Source organism: Cygnus atratus, chromosome 1 (assembly GCF_013377495.2).
Source record: "Cygnus atratus isolate AKBS03 ecotype Queensland, Australia chromosome 1, CAtr_DNAZoo_HiC_assembly, whole genome shotgun sequence".
In the NCBI taxonomy this organism is placed as follows: domain Eukaryota; kingdom Metazoa; phylum Chordata; class Aves; order Anseriformes; family Anatidae; genus Cygnus; species Cygnus atratus.
Window position 1 is genome coordinate 57,326,808 of NC_066362.1, and position 26,509 is coordinate 57,353,316.

The following is a 26,509-nucleotide window of genomic DNA, read 5'->3' on the forward strand; positions in this document are numbered from 1 at the left end:
GAGGTGGCAATCCACAAGGTAACGTGCCACCAGCAAGACACGTACCACTTTCCAAATGACACTGTGCAAAAAAAAAGATGAGGAGAAAGCATCGCATCACTAGCGCACACAATTGATTTCTCTCTGCTGCACAAAGGCAGGCAACAACCAGGAGAGGTTGGTATTTTGTGTTTCAGAGCAGCCATGCAGCAGATGAGCACCTTATACCTTTTGGAAGAGCCCGCTGGGCTGGACTCTGTCTGAAGAGAAGTGCAAAGCGAGGAGCGACTCGAGTGCCACAAAGCACCCTGTCGGGGCATGGATCCACAAGCACTCTGACCTCTTCCTCCAGCCCCTCTCTCACGTGCCCTCACCGCTAAATGCACGCTCTGGGCTTCTTCGATTCACGGCCAGGAAGCTAAGTGTGAGTTTAAGTCATGTCCCAAAAAAAGAATGGAATTCGGCACAGGCTTTGACGTTTTCCTGAGCTAAGGGAAGAAACGTCCCAGATGGCGATGCAGAGAGAGGGATGGGGGAGGAGAACAACAAGGAGACCCCAAGAGGCCAGACCCTTCCCAGCACTGTCCCCTGCTCTCTGGCAAGGGGACAGCCAGTTCCTCTCACAGCATGCCCTCAGCAGGCTCTTACTTAACCTAAAAAGGGAATTATCGGGGCTGCTCTTGACGCATCAAGACATTTCTTTTTTACAGAAGCAGCACCCCAGGCCTCCTTCCACTTCCACACCTTCCTCTTAAAGCCTGAGGGATACACTGGGGAGGCGACAGCAAACGCTCAGCTCTGCTTGTGAAGGCCAAATCCTGACCCCGTCGGCTCCTACCCGCTCTCAGCCTCTCCCTGCAGCCCAGCGCCCCACGCTTCTCCCACGGCTATTTCGGGACAGCGGGGGGACCTACGGGCTCCTTTGCCTTGCAGATATCTGCAGGCAACAACCAGGCAGCATCCCTTCAAACGGGGACGACCGCCCGCTTCTTCTCCTGTCCCGGTATCACACATCCTCCTCCGCGTCGCCCTCGGATGTGGCAGCTCCCCGCCGGTCTCCAGGCCTCTCGCCTCTTTTCCTGCTGGCTCCCAGGCAGCAGCGCGGTGGCACAGAGTGCCTCCTATCACAGGATGGCACATTAGGAAAACAAATGTTATCCAACGTAATGCGTAACCCACTCCAATAATAGCACCTTAACCAGGTGAGGGATTGCCTAAACCGTGTGCTCCTCCTGAGACACGTGCAGCTCGCTTCACCGGCATCCCGTCCCGGGCACCATTTTCCTCCTCAGCCTCCTGGCACACGGCAATATTAAGCATCCCACGTTGCACGTGCAAAAGCTCCAGCTTCTTTATTATTATCATCGTCGTTATCAGCAGCAGTCTGCCTGTACACAAACATGAGATTTTGACGGATAAAAGAGCAGGAGAAGCACCCGCTGTAAAATGCAATTTGCTGTTTCAGTATTTCTGTGTTGGTCTGTGAGGAGGCTGAGGAAGTTCCTTTTTGGAATTTTGTTGCAACACTCGAGTTGCAAAGCAGGAGGGCCAGCATTCCCACAAATCCCAGGCCCAAACAACCCGTAGCCCTGGTCGTTCCTTGTCCCTACCACATTTCCAGGTGCACACTCCCTGCTGCCCATTGCACAGGGCTGTGAGTATAGGGATAGGGCAGGGGGAATGGCTTTAAACTAAAAGAGGGTAGGTTTAGATCAGATAGAAGGAAGAAATTCTTTACTCAGAGGGTGGTGAGGCACTGGCACAGGCTGCCTGGAGAAGCTGTGGATGCCCCATCCCTGGAGGTGTTCAGGGCCAGGCTGGATGGGGCCTTGGGCAACCTGGGCTGGTGGGAGGTGTCCCTGTCTATGGCAGGGGGTTGGAACTGGGTGGTCTACAAGGTCCTTTCCAACCCAAACCACTCTCTGATTCTATGATCAGAGACGCCTCTGGCTGTCCCTTCCTCTCTTTTACTAGCTGCAAAGTGGCCACAGCTGTATAGACCTAACCTCACTTTAACTTAAACACCTTTTGTACAGTTTAACTATTACAGCTACTTTAAATGATTTCTGTTTGCAGGATCCTTTAGCTATTGAGGAGGACGCTAGGTGTTTCCTTTCTGCACTCACCCCAGCAAGGGACTGGTGCCCACAAACCTACGTGACAAGGGCAGCCAAAGCACTATACACGAGTCACTGGTATTTAAAACTGCAAAAGGGTCAGTGAGGGTGAGCAGTACTTCTGAGAAGCAGAAGGCCATACCGTTAACAAGAAAAAGCCTATCCAGACAAAGGTAGGGAGATGTTTCTGCTTGCAGATATGAGTCAGCAACTTCAAAATTATGAAGAGATCTTTTCATTTGTTTGGCTTTATGTTTTCACGGGTGTTGTTAAAAGAAAATCCCAATATACGAATTGAAAAGCACTCTCAATTCTGACAATCTTTGTTTAGAAAGCATGATAAAACTATATGTGCAATGTGAGTCCATTTCTAGTGTTATTGGAGCACAGAAAAGCACATTTTCTCCAGTATTTAGCACACATTTCCGGTGGGTTTCTGGGCTGCAAAATGTGCGTTTTATTATTTTCACCATCAGCTACTTGTCTTCCTCAAGAGCTAATAGCTCCCGTTGCGTTCAGGAGGTCCTGCACAGGGACCCGGCTCTGGCACACAACTGTCCCACGCTGGGTAACCCTGTGCCTCCAGAAGCCCCACTAAGGGTGGCCCAAGCCTCTGAAAAAGTGGCAATGCGACTCATCTGCACTGCGCTCCGGCTGAAGGATCGATTCTTGCTCTCACACAAGCCTCAGAGGGACCTGCCCAAGTGGAGGGAGGATTCACCCCTAAGCTCCATGCACCCGGACCTCAGCGCTCAGGACCTGCAGGAGGACATCTGCAAGTCACGGCCAGGGCCTGAACGTGCAGTCCCCATTGCCTCCCCTGCGTTACAAGCATTAACAGGTGAGACTTGAAACGCAACCGAGTCAGAGCGATGACTCGCCCAGCAGCGACGACGGGGAGACATTTCCCAGGCAGTCCTGACATCAGATGTGACCTGCCTGGCTGCGACATAACGCCCTGGAAGGAAGCCAGCCCAAGGAGCGCTGATGGGAGCGCGGTGCCGAGCGGCCCGGGCACCGCGCCGTTCTCTCGACGCTGCACGCAACTCTCTCTGTCAAAAAAAAACCCGTAGCGATCGCACGGACAGCTTGGGTCTAACCCGATAAATGAGATTTAGAAAGCAGCCCCAGCCCAGCGAGGGTGTCGTGTCTGACGGCAGAGCTACAAACACTGCCTGGGCTGCTCCTTGCAACGTGCGCAATCCAGCGTGCTGCAGGAGGCTGCCGATACCACTGCTGAAGGGATTTCTGAAGAGTGGGAAGTTTGATATTTCGGATGCAAAGCTAGAGGATTTACATAAGGATGAATTTGGGATTCCTTTTCAGTGGCTCCCAGAGAAATCAACCATGGTGTTAACTCGAGAGCAGTGAGGGCACAGCTCTACATCTGAAGATTTCGATTAAATAGTGGCTAAAACTTGATGGGGTTATATAGGGTTATGCCATACTGGCACATCAAGCACATGCAATGCCTTCTGCAAGTACAGACTGCAGGGTGAGCAGGTTTCATACCAGGACTTCCACATTCCCTGTTCTCACGGAGGGATGCAGTGCTTGCACTTTACCTGTTACTCAGCAGCCTTCCTCATCGTTCGCTCCACTTTCTGCTGGCCTTTGCTGGAGAGGGGCCTACCCATGCAGTTCGTACCGCCCAACAGCTCACCCCAGGGTCACGTTTTCCCAGCTACCCTCTCACTGACATGGTTCTGTGGCTCTAACCTGTGCTACGGACGCAGCTGCACCACTTCTGAAGGTGCTTTATATGAGCTCAGGTTATATTATAGCAGCAGACCACTCCTCCAATTAAGGAGATCGCATCATGTTAATTAGCCAGGTACGCTAATAACTACCCAAACCATGAAACAGAATTCGGACAACAACCTGAACCCCTGCTGCTGGTCACAGCCCACTACAGGCTACAATTTCCACGCGTGTACACGCAGACAAGTGTGTATCTGTGTGTGTGCATGTGCAAGGCAGGCAGAAAAATGAAAAGCAAGCAACAGCCCCTGAGGGTTTCGTAAGGGATTGCTTGGCTTTCAGGGAAAAAGTGGTGAAGGTAAGTGGAAAGAGGGTTAAAACCAGACACGTATCCGTCAACTCAATGAAGACTCGAGGGGAAAAGGCAAAGGCTGCCGGGTGGCAGAGGGAGTTAGTGCTCATCCAAGGCAGAGGAAACGCTGGGGAAGGAGCTTCGCAGCCGCGTGAGCAGAATTAATGGGTGGCGCTGGCCGGGCTGCGCTGCTGAGCCACCGCTTCTCAAGGAGCTGTTAATGGGGAACATGGAGAGTTAGGAAGTACTGAGGGCTTTGTCAATACAGCTGTGGGTAAAAGTGGGTAAGGAACCACTTAAGGAAAAAAGCGCTGCACAAATCTGCAACTGCAGATTCTGTGTTTTCCGGTGCTTAAGAAATTACTTGCAAAAATGTTGGAAGTGTTATAGAGGCTGAGAAGCAAAACACAGCCACGGGACAGATCCTTTTATTAAACCAGAAGCAGCAAGCTAGAAAGAAATCTTGGCAACAGAGGTCTAATTGACAATTCTTTCCTTCTTTTTTTAATTCCCAGAAGAGCAGAAAAATGAACAAACCTAAACAATCTGCAGCCACCCGCAGGTGGAGGTCCCAGAGGAGCACTGGTTTCACACACAGCACCTGGCACATGACAAACGTCTCTGTTGCATCCTGGCTAGATGCATTAGAGACAGCGGACCCCATGAATAGGTCCAAATCCTCTCCTGTACCTCCACGCCTGCCAAAACAGCCATCTACATGGTACCTGGGGCCATTAGATAATCCGTCCCAGCAGGACTGGCTTGTGTTGGTGCCAACAGCACAGCCAAAAAGGCACGGAGTTTATTGAAAACTGATCAGATTGAAAGAAGCACATGAATTTGGAGGGGGCGGGGGAAGTCACACATCTGTCTTCTGGTTGGGTTTACTGGAGTTGAGGAAGCGGGGAATCTCTTCCAGATTTGCTGAGAAATCCTGGCCACTTTCCATCTCCCCTCATGAAAGCAGACACCCCCCCCTTCCCCCAGCTTCACTGCAGAACCATTTCCCCCTTTTATTTTACGTACAGATAACCACTGTTATAAATACACCGCATTCTTATTTCTTTACCTCTGTGAAGAGCAAACGCTGAGAAATGCTCCCTAGAAAATTCTCCTTAGAAGCCAGTCCTGGATTTATTCAAAGGTAAACGTCCAGTTTTATGCATCCCAGGAAACTTTGCAGGAGGTACTGATTTTTTGTGCTAGAAAGCGCTAAGCCAGGCAGGCCTACCACTGCACCAGCTGTAGGGATTGAGCTCCAGCTTTCCTCCTGTACCCAGCTGCTGCAGAAGGACACGCAGAGCCTTTGCAGCTCCCTAACTCAACTTTGGTTCAGAGCCCAAGTCCAGGTGGACTGGAGATGGGTGGGAAGGACAGGAGCAGCTCCCGTGGGGCCACGGAGACCTGCAAGCACTGGCAGAGCTCTCTGGTCACACCCCGCAACCCTCTGCAGCCTGGGCATGCATGGTCAGAGGACGAGGCCAAAACGGTAGCAAAGTTGTCCTTACGTGAGCCAAGGACAGCCCCTGTTCCACGGAAATACTGCCTATGCCCAGATCCACTCGGTTTCTGGCTTCTCAGCACCAGCAGGGACCCAGAGAGGCCAGGGAAGGGGGAAATCGCCTAGACTGTCTTCCTTCCCTCTGCTTTTCCAACATAAAAGTCATTGTCACAGCCCGAGAAGATGAGAGGGAACAAGGAACAGAGATAAGGCATAAAGCTTGCAAATATTCTGCGTATAAAAACGTCATGTTTAACAAACCCGCTCCCTCATAAGGCATAAAAACCCATCACGAAAACTGAAAACACCAGAAATAAGTCATGGACCATAAAGCATGGCTGCACATAGGGAACAGCACCAATAATCTTTGACAGAAAATATGAAGGGAGGCTTCTCAGAGCACTAAATAGAAGTCAGCTGAACCAGACTCCTTCCCGGGCAGCACAGGACGCTCACATCCAGCTGGTGAGGCATGCTACAGAGCACATCCAGTGGAAACATCTAGGCACGTGTTTAAACCTGCATCACTTCCACTTGTGTTTTCCAGCACTAAGTACTAACGCATGTTTGATTAGGCAATAGAAGGAGTATCTGTTCCTTCCAAACTTGACCACAAACTCTTGGCAATAACACCGAGTACTTACTTTGGCCCTAAACCACACAGCACAGTTGTTAAACCGGCCTTCCAAAGGAAGACATCTCGCCAAACTGAATATTCGTAATAAAGCAAAGAAGAAAAATTGCATCTGGCTTTATATAATCAGTATTTCAATTGCTCTCACAAAGACAAGATATATTAAGACTACCTCAGAAAAAGGAAAACCTAGTAAAGCAAATGCTAGAAGAGATGTTTCAAATATTCTTGCCGTTTTTTCTTTCCACGGGTAAGTCTTTAGAAATCTTACAAAACCAGAGCCTCATTGTTATTCACTTTTATAATCCCACTGGTCCCAACGGCATTACTCCCACAGATGAGGGCTACAAATCAGGTGAGGATATTTTCTAATTTCAGTCCCCACTTTTAGTGTAGTACTAACCACAAACACTCTTGGTCACGAGTTAGGCCTTCTACTATAGAAAGGTTGGCTAACAACAAATCATGAAATTACAAATAATTTTAAAGACATGAAAAAATAATTTTAAACACATGAAAATTCTGGATTTTTGTAACTTTCCTGCCCCCCCTTTTTTTTTTTCATACTTGGGAAACAACAGAGCAAAAAGCAAAAACCACACTCACTGAGTGACCCAAACTGGGAAAGAAACAAAATGCCATCCGAAGGAAGATGGCAAAGTTCCCAGTAACATCATTAATGCCAGAGTTTCATCTTGCATGATTTTCTATGAATCAATATAAAAATACTTCAGTGAAGATATCATATTATATACCACTTACAATTATACATATGATGACATTCTCAAATGCTGCTTTTAAGATGCAAACCTCACAGTGAAACAATAACCAAGCCCCATACATGCAGCTGTCAGGGCATGTGTGCAAATCAGAGTTTGACTCACAAATACAGTGGTTTATATACATCAGGACATAAATGTGGAGTTCAGCTTCAAAAAGAAGCTTGCATTTGTACCACCATGAAACACATCCTGAAAATGAATATCCATCGCTTTCCAAGCACTGGTCACTCCTCTCATCTCCTTAGTGGTGATCGCTGGTTTTGGGCAGGGAAATAGCACGACATGCCTCAGGCCACAAGCAGAGGCAGAGCTTGGCTCACATTACTAGAGAGGCTGCTGGGTTTTTGACAAGATGACTTTATTTGCTTGGCTGGAGAGCTGTCCTGGTTGCCCTCTGCTGTGCCTCTATGCTAAGCGGCTGTTGCCCTCTGAGCAAGGAGATCATCTGCCCTGTGCCAGGCACCCTGCATGCCCATAGGCATTTGGTCACCCCGTCACTGGTTTCAGCAGCATCTCCTCCTCCTCCTCCTCACCTTACAGGAGACCTTGAGTCAGGACGCAGCCTCACAACTGCCTCCCCTGCTCTGGTTGTCACTAAAGGGCGAATGAAAGCCGCAGAGCCAGATCTGGCCATGTCCCGAGCAGGATGCCTTGCCGGCCAAGCAGGGGCTCACAGCCCCTGGGTTACTCCTGTGCTGGGTATGCGTCACGCCTGGGCACCTGGCATAGCTGGGGCCCTGCATCTTTAACAACCCCTCCTTGCTGCACAGTACTCTATTCATTTTCCACTTCCCAAATCACAGCTGTCAGACCCTATTAATGTGTAGAAAAACACATTTAAACCCAAACCTGCTAGGCCCAAAATAGAAGTTCTCATTTTCTTTTCCAAAACACAGAATAGCTGAGCAACAAAGAAAGAAAACGGAAATCTCTACCAAGTGCACATCTGGAATCAATTTGCTGTATGTAGCCACTGGGTGTCACTTTTGATATATATTGGGTCAGCCATGGAGCACTTCAGCAAGAGAAACGGATTTCAAAAAGGTGATCCCAAACCAAAACAGACTGCTCTGCAACCTCCTATGCACAAGCTGTAATTAGCAATTAGCCAGCAACACTGATTTATCAGCAAAATGTCTTCACAAAGATATTAAATACACTGTAAGGTGGCTCTTACCTCTCAGTCTGCAGTGTGACTTTGGATGGCTCCACATTTGGGTTCTCCCACTCCATCTGCGGGCAGTGCATGAAGTAGCAGAGGGTGTACAAAGCCTCTGGCTCCCAGTAGAGCGATCCCTGCTTCTGGTGCATCGGCGTGCCGTTCCCGTGCTGCTTGGCGTTGAGCGGCTGGAGGTGGTGCATGGCTCGGGACACGAGGTCACCTGGAAAGCAAGACCTGGGTGAGCACCGAGCTTTTAGCCCTCTCTCCTTCCCTCATGCTACTACTGCCTTTCCCCCAATTTTTCAAACCAAAAGATGCACCAGGCTGTTTTCCCCTGCCATTTAATCTCAGGTATGTAAACAGTAAGAGGTAGAACAGGATCCTGTGCATTCATTATTCATCGTCAGTTCTAACTTTGCCTGGTGGTTTACACAGCGTGGTGACATACCTGGGCTGCAGACAAGCCCCCAGTGGCCTGCAGGGACGTGTTTCTGTGAATACAATGTGCTCAGTGACAGTAAGCACCCAAAGGCTGGCCCACCTCAGCACTGCCAGGAGAACTGGTACACCGGGGCCTGGGTCACAGCTTCCTACAGGCAGCCTTTGGAGGCTGCTGAAACACCACAGTCCCCAAAATTGCAGAATCACAGGATGGTTGTGGTCAGAAGGGACCTCTGGAGGCCATCTGGTCCAACCCCTGCTCCAGCAGGGCCACCCAGAGCAGGCTGCCCAGGACCACGTCCAGGCAGCTTTTGAAGATCTCCAAGCAGGGAGACTCCACAGCCTCTCTGGGCAGCCCGTGCAGGTACTCTGTCACCGTCACAGTGCTTCCTGATGCTCAGACACAACCTCCTGTGCTTGTCTGCACCCACTGCCTCTTGTCCTGGCACCGGGCACTGATGAGAAGAGCCTGGCCCTGGCCTCTCTGTGCCCTCCCCTCAGGAATCTGCACACACGGACGAGATCCCCGGAGCCTCCTCTTCTCCAGGCTGACCGGTCCCAGCTCTCTCAGCCCCTCATAGGAGATGTGCTCCCGTCCCTCCATCACCTTCCTGGCCCTTCGCTGTCCCCTCTCCCCAGTATGTCCCTGGGAGCCCAGAGCTGGGCCCAGCGCTCCCGGTGCGGCCTCATCAGCGCCGAGCAGAGGGAAGGAGCGCCTCCCTCCTCCGCTGGCTGTACTTTCCCTAACATGGCCTGGGATAACATTTAGACCTTGCACCACTCATCACCACACTCTGGGCCTGCCTGTTCAGCCAGTTTCCACCCACCCACCTTGCACTCTGCTCATCCGGCCCATCCCTCAACAGCTTCTCTATGGGGATCTTATGGGGAACAGTGCCAAAGGCCTCCCCGAGGTCCAGGTAGCCAATATCTGCTGCTCCCCCCTCATCTACCAAGCCAGTCATTTCCTGGCAGTGGGGACAATGTGGAGTGGCACCAAAGGCTGCATTCTCGTGGTTAGGTAGTGGCAGGGAAATCCTGGGGCAGCCACGCACATCCCTGCATGCTCCCCTGGGTGCCTGCCCAAATCCCAGCCCCTTACCCCATAGGGGTGGTTGCTGCTCTTAAAACAAGGAGGGCTACACCTATGGATGGACCTGTGAGCAGAGCTGGTCCTATGGCTCTGAAAAACGAGGCTTCAGACAGTATCATCAGAAACGTGCAAACCAAAATTACAATTTTTAAGCCCAGGCTGGGCTAGGAAACTTCATAATGTTAGCAGAACAGGAAATCTGAGACGTGGGCTCACCTGAGCTGTTCAGGGGGCCAGGGAACAGAAAATGGCCCATCAGAAAGATGCTCAGTGTCTCCCTCTACAATTATGTGGATCTGAAAGTTTCCTCGCATTACAGGTAAGGGAAATAAGCTGCAGTATGCAGACCGTGATCAGCAGACCCAGCAAATGCGATTCAGTTAGCAGGCAAATGTAGAGGCAGGAGCACCGACTCTCTAAGCACTATACTGCTTGTAACTAATTAGCTAAAAGATGTCCCTCTGAGGCAGTGGATTTTACGATGTTAGCTGTCTAGTGACCACTATATAAAAGGCAGCAAAACAATTTTGGTCATAAACTGCCTGTTTTCACATGTTCAAATCATTCTGAAAGTTCTTTGGGGGAAAATAATGATTTCTGATCAAATCAGATGGTTTGTTTTAAATGAAAATCTTAGCAAAAGCCCTTTGGGTCATTCTTGAGCTATACAAAAGCAAGTGATAGGGAAAAGAAGGCATAATTTTCCCGTTCTAAGAAAAAGTCACAAACTTTTTTTTATTTAGTTTTCCCAAATGACCACTGAGCACTGAAACTTGGAAGGAAAGTTGGAAACATACACTGAGGTAGGAACATAACACCAGATCTGAAAACAAACCAAAACAACAACAAAAAAGCTGAACAATGAGCCTACAGACAAACTTCAAGAACCATTTTGCTTGTGTGCAAGGCAGAGCAAAAGTTGTTTTTTTTTTTTTTTCTTTTTTTTTTTCTCCCCAAAGTCCCACCCCTGTTAACACATCACAGTATATCCTCTCTCTCCAGCCTGACTTACACAGGGAATGCTGCTGCTGCTGCTGAGATAATGTGCACCAGGGAGAACAGAAACATCTCACTGAAAAACGTTCAGCCCAATCCTCCGAAAACACAGTCTTAAAACCATGAACGGAAGAAAACCACTGGCATGAGAAAACTGCCGAGTCCATGATTTCAGGGTTTTGACACAATTTTTGCTGCACTCTGCAATATTCTTCTGATTCAAAGCTTTCATTTAAAAATAGTTTCTGTCTTTTCCCCCTGCCAGGAAATTGCCAGGAAATTGTCATGATAGGACCAATCTTGCAGCCCTGCATGCTCATAATTTCCAAGAGAAGCTGTGCATGCAAAAAGCCTCCAGAATCGGGTCCACGAGAGAAACAGATGTGCCTCTGAGATGATTAAACAGTCCTGCTCAAAATCATCCGCAGCTGAACAGCAGCAGCAGGAAAGTTTGGGACAGCCATCGCTCATCCCACCCTGTCACAGCAGAAGTGCATTGCCAAGACACACACGGGGACATTCAACTGCTAGCAACATCACTGAGAGCAGAAGTAAACTATTCTTTTTCTGCAAAAGGAATAAAGATTGTGTAGAAGCGCTAAGTGCAACATCCAGGTTTAGCAATAATTGCAAAAGCAGAAAAAAGAGTTGCACTAAATTCAGTCTTTTCAGACCCAAGGCACCAAGGCAATGCAGCATGTGGTTACAGTTAAGCACATGACCAGTCTTAGTTAAGTGGATTGGGATGGTACGCATCAGAAAACTCCTCTGGTTTCTGTACCAAAAGATAAATAAAATCAGGACACAGTTTAGGCCACGGCTCAAGTCAGCAACATTACTTCACCCACATTCCTCATCAAGTGCCAGGGCGATGTGACTTGTATGACACATCCAGCACTGGGGGAAGCAGCACGGTGAGCAAGGAGGAGCAGCAGCAGAAAGAATGACGTGCGCAGGGCAGCCAGCTCAGCATCACTGCTGATGCAAGACTGGAGGAACTCGAGACTCACTGGAATCGATGGCAAAACTCCAATCAATTTCAACACGACTAGGAGTTCATCCTTTTATTCTGTATTTCCTCAACTGCTTCTTAAGGAAGTCAAACCAATTCATGCCATTAAAGCTCAATTAATGTTTCTTATGTATAAAGCATCATTTAATTACATTATACCAAGAATTGACTGGCTTAGATCTTGCTTTTCCCTTTGCTATGTTATCTCCGGTTACACTTGAAATACAGGCTCTACCAACAATTATTATAACATTCCTCTATCAGAGACAACTCAGGGCTTAAATAATCAATACCTATAAAGCACTGAGCTTCAGAGAGGGCAGTAAGCAAGCAGAAAAAGCCACATTATGATCTTGCTGTCTAACAGGCAAAGCACTGAACAGAGGGCAGGAATCTCAGGTTTCTATGTCATTCCGCTGTGTAACCTTGCAGCAGCCACCGCACCCCCCCCCCCCCCTCCAGCCACATCCTGTTACAGCGCCAAATCTTCAGGGCAGAGATGGGGTCTGTGCACATCCGGGCTGAGGATGGAGCTGGCAGGCATGCGTGCACTGTACAGCAGTACTTATGCATAGTCTGTAAAATGTAGGGTAGCATAACAACTGGTTTGAGATGCACGTGTGCTGTTTCAGACCCCAACGCATTTTGATGTACCTGTTCCTCCTTGCTAAGGTGCTTTTGCTTCTCCGTTTTCTTCCAACAAGGAATACACAAAGTTCAGTTGCTTTATCCTCCGATCTTGAAATGCGTCTTGATTCCGGCCAGGGCGCTCTGAAGCCCACGTGCACGAAACCAGCTCCCTGGTGGGACTCCTGGTCTGGTCTCCAGCAGTCACTCAGCCAGCTCAAATCTCGCCTGCAAAACCCAGCCTCGCCTCCACGCTGATACACACCCCCTTGCCAGCTGTAAAAGCTGCAATATACCTGAACACTGAGGACAACCTTGAATTTGTGGCCAATTACAGAGAGGGAAACCCTGCGTTCATCATTGTGTCAGCCGGCTCTGCTCTTCACAGCTACAGCAATGCTCTGCAGGGCGAGCTCACCTGCTCACAGCATCGCTGGCTCCCATGTGCTTACACAGTCTGCAGCTTTTCAAGTTTTACCTTCAGCTCCTCATAGGTACATATGAGACCGGCTGCTTCTGTCAAGAATAAAGCACACCTTTTCTGGCCCTCATAACATATCCCAACTACATCAGCTGAGTGCTTCCAAAAGGCCAATAAACTCCTGAGGGCATCATTTCAAAAAATAAAATTCCCCGCATGGGAGTTGATCCTGTAATGCTGGTGATGCCTCTCCCGATGGCTCTGGCGTCGCGACACAGCAGGCTCGGCGGGGATTTGTGCCTCACGGTCTCCTGTGCTTATTACTGCCCCTGTACCACAGTCCGCAACTCATCTGAGGAACAGACCAGGGAACCCAACTGCCTGATGAAAACCCTTGCCAATGTTACTATCGTTTTAATTTAAACCAAATAAACATTTCCACAATTTATGCAGCATGAGCCAAACAAGCCGCCGCACAAACTGTTCTGCTGGCAGAGCCACGGAGAGGAAGACATCACATCGCGTGGGACGGACGAGGAGACGAGCAGCGAGGTGGGCAGGCTCGTGAGGGAGGATGTTTGTGCTGCCAAAAACTAGAGAGCCAGCAAAGACGGGCAAGGCCCCAGGCTGGAGCTTGGCAGCCCTGAAGGAGAAGTGAGGTGCTGGACATACCTGCCAGCAAAGGACAGGAGAAACCAGCCCCATGCAAGCCTGCAGCGAGCCTCCAGCATTTCATCCCTCCCACGACCGCGAGAGGAATGGCCTATCGCTGCTGCTGTCAATTCAGAGCTTTTTAGGAAAGCAAGACCCACATACATTCGATTGTAAAGATTCAGAGTATTACGTAAGGCGCGTGCTGTGACACGGGCCTGGTTTAAGGCCATACTGAATATTTAAGGAACAGTTCCACTGACTTCAAGCTGAAGATGTGATGTGACAGGGAAAGTTCAGCTGCATGGGGGTGGTACGTTCAGCAACCCACAGCACACAACCGGGCTGCTCGAGCCCTCTCGACAGTGACCAGCTAAGCATTTTTTTGCCTGTGTTTGCCTCTAGTAAAAGCTGCTCTCAGTGTTGTGACTATTGCAGAGCCCAATGCTTACAAAACAACATATCGATTTCAAATCTTGTAATAAACAATGGGGAAAAAAGAAGGAAAACAGTGGAGGAAGAAAGGAGGAGGAAATCACAGATGCCCAATACCCACTTCTGAGAAGCTTCCTGCAGGATTTTATGGTCTGGCTTGATGAACCTGACCACTGTTTTCAGAGGGATAGACGTGCAAAGCCTACAGTGTTCAGCTGGGTGTGGGCTTGCACAACCATGACCAACAGGTGAATGACAGTGGACAAATCCTTACAGAGCCACTCCCGATGACACCTATCTCAAGTTTTTCTTGTCCCAAGAACATGCTCTAAAGCCTTAAGAATAACTTGTAAACAGTATTTTTGCACACTGATAACAAGGCATACACTTGTTCAGCCTGTGTCTTTCCTTCGAAGCCCTGGGGAGGGACCCCAAATTGTCCTGTTAGGGCATGGTGCAAAGCAGCAGGCTGTGCTTCTAGCATGCCATGTGATAGCCTCCTGCCAGCAGCACCCACCAGTTCAGTAACAGTGCTCTGCTCAACCCTCCAGTTCTCCAGGACTCCAGTGTGTGTGCAGCCCGCTCTGGGGAATCGTGCCCTGCAGCGGGGCTTCACAGAATCACAGAATCATCTAGGTTGGAAGAGACCTCCAAGATCACCCAGTCCAACCTCTGACCTAACACTAACAAGTCCTCCACTAAACCATAACACTAAGCTCAACATCTAAACGTCTCTTAAAGACCTCCAGGGATGGTGACTCAACCACTTCCCTGGGCAGCCCATTCCAACGCCTAACAACCCTTTCAGTAAAGAAGTTCTTCCTAATATCCAACCTAAACCTCCCCTGGAGCAACTTTAGCCCATTCCCCCTTGTTGACAGCAAGTGCTGCTGCTTTGCTGTGCTACCCAGATGAACATGTTCTCCCAACAGAGCAGGCCAGAGCCACGAGACGGACCTTCAGATCTGTCATTGTCCTTCTGTGATCTGTCCACATCATCAAGGGAAGCGTTGGCCAGAGAGCTGCACTCCAGGCGCCAACTTCCACAGCATGGCCAGCCGTTTCCAAAGTCTACCCCCTTACGAGCATGTGACTCAGATTCAAAATTCACTTTCTTGACATGGATTCACTTCACAGCTTGGTGTAAAAACCTTGGATCTATGTATGGCTTTTGCTCAGGGCCAGCCCTGGGGAGATTGTATTGAAAATATGAGTTATGAGCCTGACAATAAACCAAGATCCATTCGGTCAGATTGCTATCTGGTAGCCATGGTATCCTGCATCCTTCCCATACCGTAGCAAAGTCTCTCCTCCTTTCTGCCTGCCTGTTGCATCTGCTTTCTACGCTAAAGTGATGTATTGCTAGAGCCCACCCAGGCATATGCCTGTAAGCATGAGTGCAGGTGAACACGAGTGGTTTAACTGTGCCTGCTGCACGACAGCAGAGTGCCTCAAGTCATCCGCTCCGCCAGCCGCCCGAGCCATTCACACGCTTTTGATTCCAGCTGCACTGCCCCTCCATGCTTGCTCTGCCTCCGGTACTGCACCAAGCTGCGTGTTTCAGAGGCAGCTGAACAAAAAACTGCTTGAGGAAAACCCTCCCTCAGAAGATTTACGGGAGGTCTTTGTGTCGTTAACTCGAGGCCCATCTGTACCAGGAAACGAGGCTGCAGAAAGCTAGGGAGGGTGCGCACAGCGAAGTATCTATCGCATACCTTAACGTGTGCGTGCTCTTAGCACTGAGTATATTCAAACATGAAGCTATGCTATTCTTGGCGTACAGTGTATAATAGATTAAAGAGCCAGTTGCCTGGGGCTATGGGTGCACTTGGGGTGCCATAATGTGCACCCAGTGGAATATCCCGCCTGCTGCAAATTCATCATTGAGCTCACCTTGCAATAACCTCCCCTTTTCTGTCGTATCCGCCTGCCTATGGTGCCCGCATTGTACCCCAGTGTGAATTTGTTACTCGCTATGCCAGGCAATCTTTTCATCTCCTAACAGCCACTTCTCTCTCCAACAGAAAAGCAGAGGAAGGAGTTTGCAGTCCCAAACTCTGCATTTGGCAGCAAAAGACAGGACCAGGACACGAGCAGCCAATTTCCAAAGAGCGGCTCCCCTGTGGCCTCCAACAGATCGTTTAACCTTTTATCTCAGCTTATCCCACCATCACAAGAAGGTTCTATTTATATGACAGAGTACGTGTTTGTGTGCAGTTTAGTATTTGCAAAGCCTTTGAAGATAGAGAAATTAAGGATTGGATATAACCCATAAAAAAGCCACAATAATAATTAAACTTTTTCAACTTCACATACCTACTATAATAACACTATTACCTTCAGAATCTCCTATCCAATGAGGCAAGCATAACGTTTACGTTTGATTCCCTTCATACCATATCAGCTCCAAACAAAACAGCCTTTGACTCAGATGTGCTATTCATCTGCCAACCTAAGGCAGAGCTTTCACTCTGTCTTTCTGGACCACCGTAGTTGGATTTTTCTTTGGCTTAACCTGGACCCATGTCTTTAAATGTTGAATTAAGAGTCCCACATGCCTGAGCAGGTCAGCAGAAGAGTGCTCACCTTGCCCCAGCTGATTGCCTGCGGTCTGCACAGCACGGGCTGGGATGACAGCAAACCTAAGGAAGGGAAAATGCTGCTTTAAGGGTCCATACCTTGAAGGTGATTTATGAGGAGGAGTCCTGAGCTGATACACTGGGGCTATCAGAGGAGGGTGGTGGAGGGTTGAAGCTCCAGAATCCTCCACCCACCAAGGTGATGATCGTATTGTCAGTGGTGACGGCTGTATTGTCACATCCAGAGAGTGCCCACTGAAGCCACCAGCTCTATGGCCAAACCCTACACTGCAGGGAGCACTGCCATCTGAATTGCAGGGCTCAGTCAGTATCTCTGCCTAGTTCTGCACTGCAGTGCATGAACGTAACTGCTGTATAGGAAAAGTTTTGGTGCTGTCTGGTGCTGCTTAGTCTGAGAAAAGTATCTGACATGCAGTGCTTTTGTTCTGGCAGTAAATAAGCACAGAGCTTACAAAAATGCTGCTTCAGATGCCACCCGTCCAGCAAGCACCTTTAGCCTGGCATTTGCTTCTAAACCCGTGTTTAACCTCTTATTTACAGGACATGAATCAATTTGTAAGGCTCCTGCAGTCCTCCTGTTAGTTGTAGAGGATTGAGAATAGATGAAAAGGCAAGGGAGGAGATGCCGACTTTCATCATCTCCTTGGCTGGGGCTGCGAGGAGAAATGAAAAACAGCATTGGTATGTACAAGCACATTTCTACTTACACTTGAGCAGTAACCCTTTCTTTCATCCCTAAAGTGTGCCAAGATCTACTGTGAGTCTGTTATTTTGGAAATGTATACCTTCAGCACTGCAGAGGCAAAGAGAGGATGGTGGGGAAGGGCAGCATTTTTCCAATGGCAAGAGAAAAACCTCACTGAGATTGAGTGGTGATGTGGAGGAAATACCAGCTTGAACGTCAGATCTGGGAGCTGTTTAAAATATCATTCAAAGGCTAAGAAGCTCTGAGATCAGCAGTGTTAAGTAACACCTGCATCTTCAAATTATCCTAGTTTGAAATAAAAACACACGCTTATTGCCGTTAACACTCAAGAGTAATGCCCTCACCACGACCAGTCACCATGCTTCGCACAAGACTGGGTGGCCAACTTCCCACCCAGGAGAGCCAGTGAACTGCCCATCTCTGGACTCAAAGCAATGTTCTTCTTCTCTGACTTGAAGACATGGTTTGGATGGCATCCTAACCCACAGTTTAGTCCTCTGTGCCCCTCGAGAGACAACACAGTTCTTTGGAGCCTCTCCCATGGCCTCAGCATGGGGTAGTTTTCCTAGCTCGGCCTTACACTAACACTTACGGTCTTCTCCCAAAGGCAGAAAGGGATAGAGGAGCATTTCTTGGTGCCGGGGATGGTGCCCAGCATACCCTAAGGCTCTCCTCTTCCTTCTCGTCACACCTTTGAGTACACAAGAGGGAGGGTCCTTCTTCATCCCGCAAAGCAGAGACCTCCAGCTGTAAGCCTCATCCGTTCTGTGTCTAGTCTCTGAGCTGGCACCAGTATTTTTAGACGGGTGATGAATAGGTGCATTGGGAGTGTTACGCAGTTAAATATAACAAATGTTTGTGGGTTGCAAACACGCACATAAAGAAGTTAGGAGAAAAATTCAAAGGTCAAAATGCAGTATCACAGGATCTTTCAACAGCCAGAGCTCTCGCTAATATTCCTCCTTTTATCTATTCTGTCCATTTTCCCTGTCTGAAGGAGAAGGAAATGAGAAACTGGAAATCCAGAAGAATTCCCCAAACTTTCTGAAAAATAGACCAGTTCCTGTTTTCCTCCAGGTCTGGTCTAGAAGCACGGGAAAATAGGAAAAATTGGAAGAAGAAGAAAAAAAAGCTTTGTCAAATACTTCTCTAAAAATAAACAGTGAAATACTGTCAGGCTACTGTTTAAAATCCTATTTTTTTTTTTGCTGTGCTTCAGTTCTTCCCAATGTTCTCTAAATAATATGCATTTCAAATGAAATTATTTTAAAACACACTGTAGTAGGCAATTACAATTCCTGAATACTAAATGCCAATATAACATAGACCAAATTTATTGTTGTTTCTTAACTTTGTGCCATGTTCATTATATTTTAATGAATAAGGTTTCACATTAATTTTTCAAGCCTTTTCCTCAGAATCACGTATTACTTCAGTAATTGCGTTACAGAATTAGGTCTCTATTTACATTCTCCTCCTGTGTCCTAGAGACAAAACCTTGCTTTGATTTTCCCTAAGTCAGCAACATTACTTCTTCTTCCTGTTTTTGGGAGAGCTGCACTACATTGTCCAGTGACAACCAGCACCCACACCACGGCATCCAACCTGCTAACCCCATGAGATGTCAGCAGAGGTACCACCAGACCTGAGCAAGTGGGATCTGGGGTCACCAGAGCAGTGTCCGTGAGTCTGGTTGCACCTGAGGACCCCTCACTGAAGGTCAACCTTCACTTGCGCAGGGGATGGTGGTACCATCCCTCTACAGCTGTGTTCACCCACCTTTTCCCTCTTTTCTCTCGCTTCTGTCCCCCCCAGGGAGATGCAGCCCACCTAAATGGTCTTTTCTAATGTGTTGTCAGCACACACGAACAAATGCTAATATCATTTATCCTCAAAAACGCCCATGAAAGCATCCTAAGAAGCAGTTCTTCATCAGTACGACAGCAGATACGGCACCTGTCGGCCACGACAAACAATTTCTGTATTGCTTAAAGGAATGACGCAGCCAAACCAAGTACCATAAACTGCCAGAGAGACACCAGTAATTCCTCTTACGCTGCAGCCAAAAGGTGGGACATTTCCCCAGAAAATCTTCAGCCCTTTTACTGCAGAACCACTCATCAGTATCCTCAGCAGAAAAGAAAGGGGAAAGAAAACAGGAGTAACAAAACGGGGGAGAGAGAACATGAAGGGAGCAGACGAACGAGGGTACCGCGTATAGGAGGTGAGGATACCACACCATGCAATACTTTCCACTTTGGATAAGTCACTCTATTTTCCACCTGGGACAGAGACAAAGACTGAGAAGAAACTGAGCAGATTTCAGCAGAAGTACAGACGCCAGCCAGTAAGCGGGCCCCGCTTGCCAGCTGTTGTCTTCCAAGGGACAGATGTGATTTCCCGTTCTCCACGTCTCCAGCAGCTCGGCAGCTGGTCACGCTACCACGTGTGAGGATGCCAGGCAGAACCGAGAGCAAGGGATGTCTTTCCTCCATGTACGTGTGCTGGTTAATTCTAGTTATTCTGCATGCTTGCAACACTTTAATTATTAATGTTGATAAACTATAGGAAATCTCGTTCAATTAGAATTACTGGGATTCTTCCCTCAGAGATAAAATTAAGTTGCTTTATTGCAAGATCACTCTGCCCTTGTTTTTTTGTGTAGTTATGAAGAGCACGGAAATTAAGTCCTGGCTCCTGGGACGTTGCATGTGGACACATGCTTGGGGTCTACTTGCTCTGCTGCTCCAGCAGGTCAAGCTTTTGTCCTTGCCACTCGCTCCTGGTTTCCACCTCCTCCTTCTCTTTACAAGTGCTATCCTCTTAATTCCTTCCTATTTCAGTCTCACCCATTCCCTCAATTCATCCCCACAAGAACGGGGGCTTTTACTAAGGTAACCCTTCCCTCATATCCCACTTCTCCATGCCAGAGCTTGCTGCATCCTCTTTTCTCTCTGCAGTGCCAATTCTAAGGCTCTACCACCTCCCACCCCCCACCGTGGCAATGATAAATCCTCCTTCACCTCCTCCCTCCCCCCCGACGTGCTGTGATGCCCAGGTGCTCCCCCCTGGCTCAGCCCCACTGCTCCACGATCCTTCCCCCACGCTGCAGCTCCCCAGCCTCCCTCCATGGCACAGGCTGGCTGTAACCTCCAGGTCACAGCCTGCACTGAGTCCAGCGACAGAAACACAAGTGCTGTACAGACAGGCAGCAACCCCCCTTGCGCCCCCTCATTTTCCTTCCACTTGACGATTTTTCCCTAAATCCACCAGGTTCTGCTCACCGTGACACCCTGCGCTCCCCTCGATGCTTCAGGATTAAGGTTTGAACTCTGCACCAGCATTGTTCCACAGCACAGATTTTTATCCGATCGAGCAGAAAGCCTTGCAAGCTTTGCCAATTACCGCTACTCCCACGATTTCTTCCACGACATGCATCTGCTTGCAGTGGATGGGGAGGTGCCCCCAACTGTTGTCCAGAGGGCTTTCTGGAGAGCTGTCAGCCTGCCTGCTGAGAGTGCCAAGCTCTCTCTGACAGCTGCATCTAACTCCCACTGATGCTCTGTTTTCTTCAAGTTGGCCACCCTGAAGTGTTTTGCCTGTGCTTGGAGTCAACAGATATATACAAAAAAAAAAAAAAAAAAACAGATATATACAAAAAAAAAAGCCATATTTGCCAAGCACTTGAATCTGAGGTAGGACTTAGAGGTGATAGATTTCTAAATTTAAATGGAAATTTAAAAAATAAATAAGTGGGGGAGTGGGGAGGATGCTAAACATCCTGTTTTTTTGTATTGCATATGATACAAAAAAATGGAAAAAAAATCCACAGATTACTTACTTACTAGAACACAACCATACGTACTTTAAGAGAGAGAGAAGTATCATGCATAATTTACTTGGCACATGGAAAGTAATGTTGTGTATGTCAAGTGTGAAATAAATAAGCATAAAGTACTTAATTTGAGTAACACCAAACACCTGATTCCAGAGGCTGAGCAACACTTCACGCTAAGGCATGTAAGTGCTCTTGGCTTGTTGACGTTTCACCAGAACAGAGGAAAATTAGCAAGTTGAAAACAGAAATTCATACTGCGGCTTGCAGACAAACGTTCATGGTGAATCCACAGGGCTCATAAACAGCATTGAAACTGAGCCCTGATGATATGAAATGGCTACAGAGGAGACTCCCATTACTGCAGAAAAGGCTGAGAAATGGCACCTACGATCCCAATGTGTGTTCCATACAATGTCCATCACACAACACCCAGTATTAAGAACAGCAAGCTGGGCTGCATGTATTTTCTTATATTTGACTCTACAGTTTCTCCCCAGAATTTCTTAATAGAGCTCAGGAAAAAAAATACAAGTTTTCCCACCCATAACTTTATACCTCTAACTGTACTGTAAACATGTGATTGGAAGGTTTCTCTCCTAATAAAAAAATCTCCCAAAGACCCTTCTGGTAACTGTAAACTCCATGTTGTAGGAAAATGCACATGGCATTTGCCTCCTGCCAACGAGGCATCTAGGTAGTATTCAGAAAACTGTAAATAATTTATTTGTGCTGTAATCAAAATTTTCAGATTTTTGCAGATATCATAGCTTATCACCTTTCTCTAAAAGTGTTTTGATTAATAACAAATAATTTATCTTCCAGGTGCTAATTGCTCTGCTTTAGGTTTGAGCTGTGCCTCCTCTACTGAAACTGGAGGACAGGAAGAGTGACGAACCTTCTGTAACAGACAGAATGAGCTCTACTTTAATTTGTGACTATATATCCTTCATTTATTGAAACATTCAGCTTTTTGCCTGCCCATCTCAAAATGGGCAACCCAGTGAAATGAGACAGAATGTCAGTATGTCAGACGTTTACAAGTCTGGCCAAGCTGTGAGGTGCTCTCAAATGCAACGTGAAATAAAGCATCCCTCACCTTTAGAAATGAGAGCAGTGCGTGCAAACAAGTTGCAGCCATTGCTACGAGACTGCACGAGACTTCTTTCCTCCTATGGATTCACAGCTTCAGTTTCCCAACAAACCATAGAGCATAAACATGGCTACAGTCAGCCCCAGTGCCTCCTTCAACATCATGTGTCCCCTTGTCTCCCCTCTGTACAACCAGTTAATGCAGGTGGCTTTGTTTTACCTTGAGGAAAGAAACCCAAACATCGTAAGCAACCTCGTACTTACTGAGTTCGGCAATGCTACCCACGCGCGTAGCCAGTAAAGACTGCTCGATGGTCCTTAGCTCTGACTGGCTGAACATCTGCACTTCCCCAGGCTTGTTTGATCGCTGCTGGTCTTTGTGAAGGTTCAAGCTGTCCGGCAGGCAGAGGACACCTACAGTGAATAAAAACAAAGAGAAGTCCCATGTAATTTCAGCCACTATTGCTGTCACCACCGCCGCATCCTTCTGGGGACATTCCAAGATGCAGCCCATGTGTGCAGAGCTCAAAGACAATAAACATTTATAAGTCAATGTCACAGATGACTCATGCTCTCAGAAGTGACCCTCATTAACTCTTCTGAATATCCTCAAGTCCCTCATGATGTCACCTAGGGATAATTATTACAGAAAATCCCAAAGAACTGTCCAAGGCGGAGGTCAAGAGCCTTCGAGAAACTACTCCAAAACCATACGAGTTTAATGGAAAATGGTATCTCAGCAGCAGAATTCTTACAGATTGGCCTTAAAATGGGGTATGAAAGGGATGATACATTTATAGGATTTTCCTATACAGGGAATTCCTGTGACAACTGCCAAAATAATGGACGGTGTCAAGGTGCTTGCAGTGTCATTGATGAGTCTACTGCATTTCTTTTGTAAATACAACTCCTCACAACTGAACTGCGTGAGCTTCAAAAGCCCACTATGCAGAAGCCCTCACAGCAGTGAATTTTTATGGGGGAGGGCATAAGCAAAGCTACTGAAGTAAAAAAAAAACTTATGTCACACACATCCATGCAGAAACAAGTCACTTTTTTGCCACACTATCAAACCCCTCAGGCGCAGACAGAGGACACATGTTTATTAATCAAAATCACTGTCATATTACAAAACAGAACTTACGTACAAGAGCGAACTGCTCATTACCATCCCTGTGTAACAGATGCATTGAAGTCCAGCTTGGACAGCAAGCTCTCTTTATGGCAATTAAATCCCATCCTCTCTCTGACTGTGGGATTTGCAACAATTTGCTTTGAAAAGAAAATAGAATAGGAAATGTATTTTTTTCAGTTAGCTTTTACTATTCATTCCTTTTAAGCGCAGGGGAGAAGTTCTACCCTTACTGGACGAGCAAGCACTTCACAAAATAACTTTACAAAATGCTTTAAGAAGGAGGTGCATATCTGGTGTCTTCAGAGGGAAGAACTCGCTGAGTTTCCCAGCTCAGAAAGTGGCGTCTAACTCTACTAACCAATGGTTCTGCCAATAGGTATAAAACACCTTGTTTCTTCCACCAGCCTCATCTCCATCTCCTCCCTGCCTGCAAAGAGTCCAGTCTAAAAGTCCTACTTGCAGCACAGACCTAAAAACGCCCATCCTGGGAGAAAAGAGGCGACACAGGCTCAGCGTGCATGATCAAACCAAAAAGCAGGGGGTATACGCTGGAGAAACCGGGACCAAAGGTCTCGTGCACCGCGGCCGTAAGACAGCAAGCTAAACCAGGCTCCCCCTCCCATGACAGCAATACCAGGGCAAATTCCCTAATAGCCTGCTTGAACACTGTGGATGGAAGAGCAGCAGCAGCCGTAATCCCAGCCCTGGCTCCAGGCCCAGGGTTGTAGCAACTGCAGGCAAACCACGTGCATGTGCGGAGGGTCGCGGGTGAGGAGTACGGCTTGCGGGGAGCGCCCTGGAGAGAAAGAGCCGGACATCTGACGCGGCACCAGGGACGAAAGAATTGAAAGCACAGAGGTGAAGGATAAAAAGGGACAGCAATCAAAAGCTATCAAACAAGCCTTCCAAGTTCTCTTGGGATCGCCTGGCATCTGCCTTGCATTTCACATTTAGTGTGCCAATCGACATTTGTATTCTGTGCACGTCCAGATCTCGAGATGCGCAACACCTGGATTTAAAATGCAGAATTGCCAGCGTATTTTAATAAGATTTCTCTCTCGGAAATATTTCTCATTTATTTAGATTACTCGTCCTAATTTTAATGGATAGAAATTAAGGCAAAATTGGAAGAGCCTTCCCTGCAGAAAACAGATGTGTAAATGATCTACTCTACAAGACTTCTGAAAAGTACAAATAGCTTTATGCCATCTTTAAAAAAAAAAAAAGAATATCCAACAGGAAAATATTCTTCAGTGAAAACACACCTTAAGAGTGGAAAAATACACTCTTTTAAGATACCTTTACAAATAAGATTTAAATGGTTTAAAAAAAACATAAGATGCCCAGGAGATGTCTCTGAGTGATGAAAGCCATGGCATATGGACATTTTATTCTCTATTTTGTCTCTACTTCCGTTCCCACAGCCAGGCTTTCCCTTACAAACAGCCCTGATGATTAATTACTCTGTTCTTTAGAGAGGGGAGTGTATTCTTAGGTTTTCAGAAGAAAAGTGCAAATGAAATGCAAAATGTACCATTGTTAGAAAACTTAGCAAATTATAGGATATGTCACACCAAAGGGTTTTTTTTCACTTGGGGTTGAGATCAGTAAAACCATGCAATAGCCAAACATCTGATACACAGCAGCTTCACAACTATAATTGACCACAGCAGGTGACCCGTGGTGCGTTGGAAGATTGTTTACAATTCTCACCATTTTGCTTCATCGGATCTGGTTTTCGCCAGTATGGAGAAAGGGAATTGCATGGCTCTGGCACACAACTCTGCCCCTCTTCTAGCTTCAACTGTTCTCTCCAAAAACGATCACTAATGTCACTAAAATGCTTTTTTGGAAGGAAAACTTGCTCTGTTTTTTCAGTATTTCCTGTAAAGCTCAAACGTGCTGATGGAAGACTACGGAAGGGAATTGCTCCCCCGCAAGAAGAGAGGGAGCTTGGCAAGTCAAAGAGGGACGGGGAAAAAGTAAAAACTTTATGATTATAATATGTCTTCTTTATAAGTAGAAACATTTAAATAGCCATCACCAGCTTTCACTGGTTTGGCTACAGTTCAATTTCCTTATTTTAATTCCCTGCTGATTGGCATTATTCACTTGTCAGCCACGGCTTCGCTGCGTTATACTTGACACGCAGGTAAGGATCTCACGTTTCCAACAGCCTGGAAAACAGAACTTTCTTCCCTTGCTTTTTTTGCTCTCTCGACTGTTGCTGCTGATGCTATCTGTCATTCCAAAACAAAGATTTCTGTGCAGTATCTTCAGAAATAAGCTGCAGTATCTGTCTTTTCTCTCGCCTGGCACTGCTAAACGTCCTTCCGTTCTGCACAGTTACTCAGCCCTGCGCGCTTCTTTGCCCAATATTTTATCCCTTATCTTCCCTCCAATTCACCAGAGTGGAAATCAAGCAGTCAGCTGTTGCAGGATGAATGCAGGGCCAGACTTGTTCGACATGCCCCTGGCTGCTCTGTGCCCTGCCGTGATGTATGGCAGCCATACGTTGCATTTATGACTGCTATGAATCACTGGAGCAACGGGAAACAACCAAAGCACTCCTGTGTATTTGGCTTTTGTCACCCTTTGGGGTGTTTTGTGTAACCTCGGCTGTCAGATCCTTGGGGCAGGTATCTGTCTGAAAGGAGACACACCGAGAATGGGCCAAACCCAAAGTTTGCTTTATGAGCTGCTGTTTTCAGTTTGCCCTTGGCCTCATCCTGCCCTGCTGTCTGTAGGTAACAGACTGAGGAGAAACACAACGAAAATACTTTAAAATCAGCGGCAAGCCAAAGAACGTAGTGACAAGCTCCTAATGCTCCCCTCCCAAATCTCCAGGGGAAAAAACAAAAACAAAAAAAACATCATAGGGAAGATCTGATGTACAATTAATACACTCCACATTTTTCCTGCTCTCTGGGCTCATTAGAAACACAAGCTAGAGCTCAGTCCCCAAAGACCTAAAAATCCCAAACCAAAGAAGTATTGCACAAATCGACAAAGTTAAGACCGAAGATGCCTCAGCTTGTAAAAGGTGCAATTGTTTTAAATCCTCACTGCAAACTCTTCTGAAGCCAGGGGTTCTCGGTAACTCTGTTTAGGTTTCCCCACGCACATTCCCAGCTCTTGTGCCGGGCTGATACACCACCCTCCATCACAAGGCAGATTTTGGCACAAATACACACACATTCCTGCACGCCCTTTTCGGAGCTTGCCACGGAGCTGCCT

The 26,509-nt window shown here is 47.4% G+C and overlaps 1 protein-coding gene across 3 annotated transcripts in view; it reads right to left on the minus strand.

The window, feature by feature from the left end:
• The window catches only part of ABTB3 (ankyrin repeat and BTB domain containing 3), a 166,234-nt gene that overhangs the window by 52,236 nt on the left and 87,489 nt on the right, over window positions 1–26,509 (minus strand). For all 3 annotated transcript variants that reach the window (XM_035569243.1, XM_035569245.2, XM_035569244.2), the window contains exons 2-3: window positions 22,402–22,551; window positions 8,244–8,448 (exon numbers count right to left, since the gene is read on the minus strand). In XM_035569243.1, the coding sequence (XP_035425136.1) occupies window positions 8,244–8,448; window positions 22,402–22,551 (355 nt within the window). The remainder of the gene's footprint in view (window positions 1–8,243; window positions 8,449–22,401; window positions 22,552–26,509) is intronic.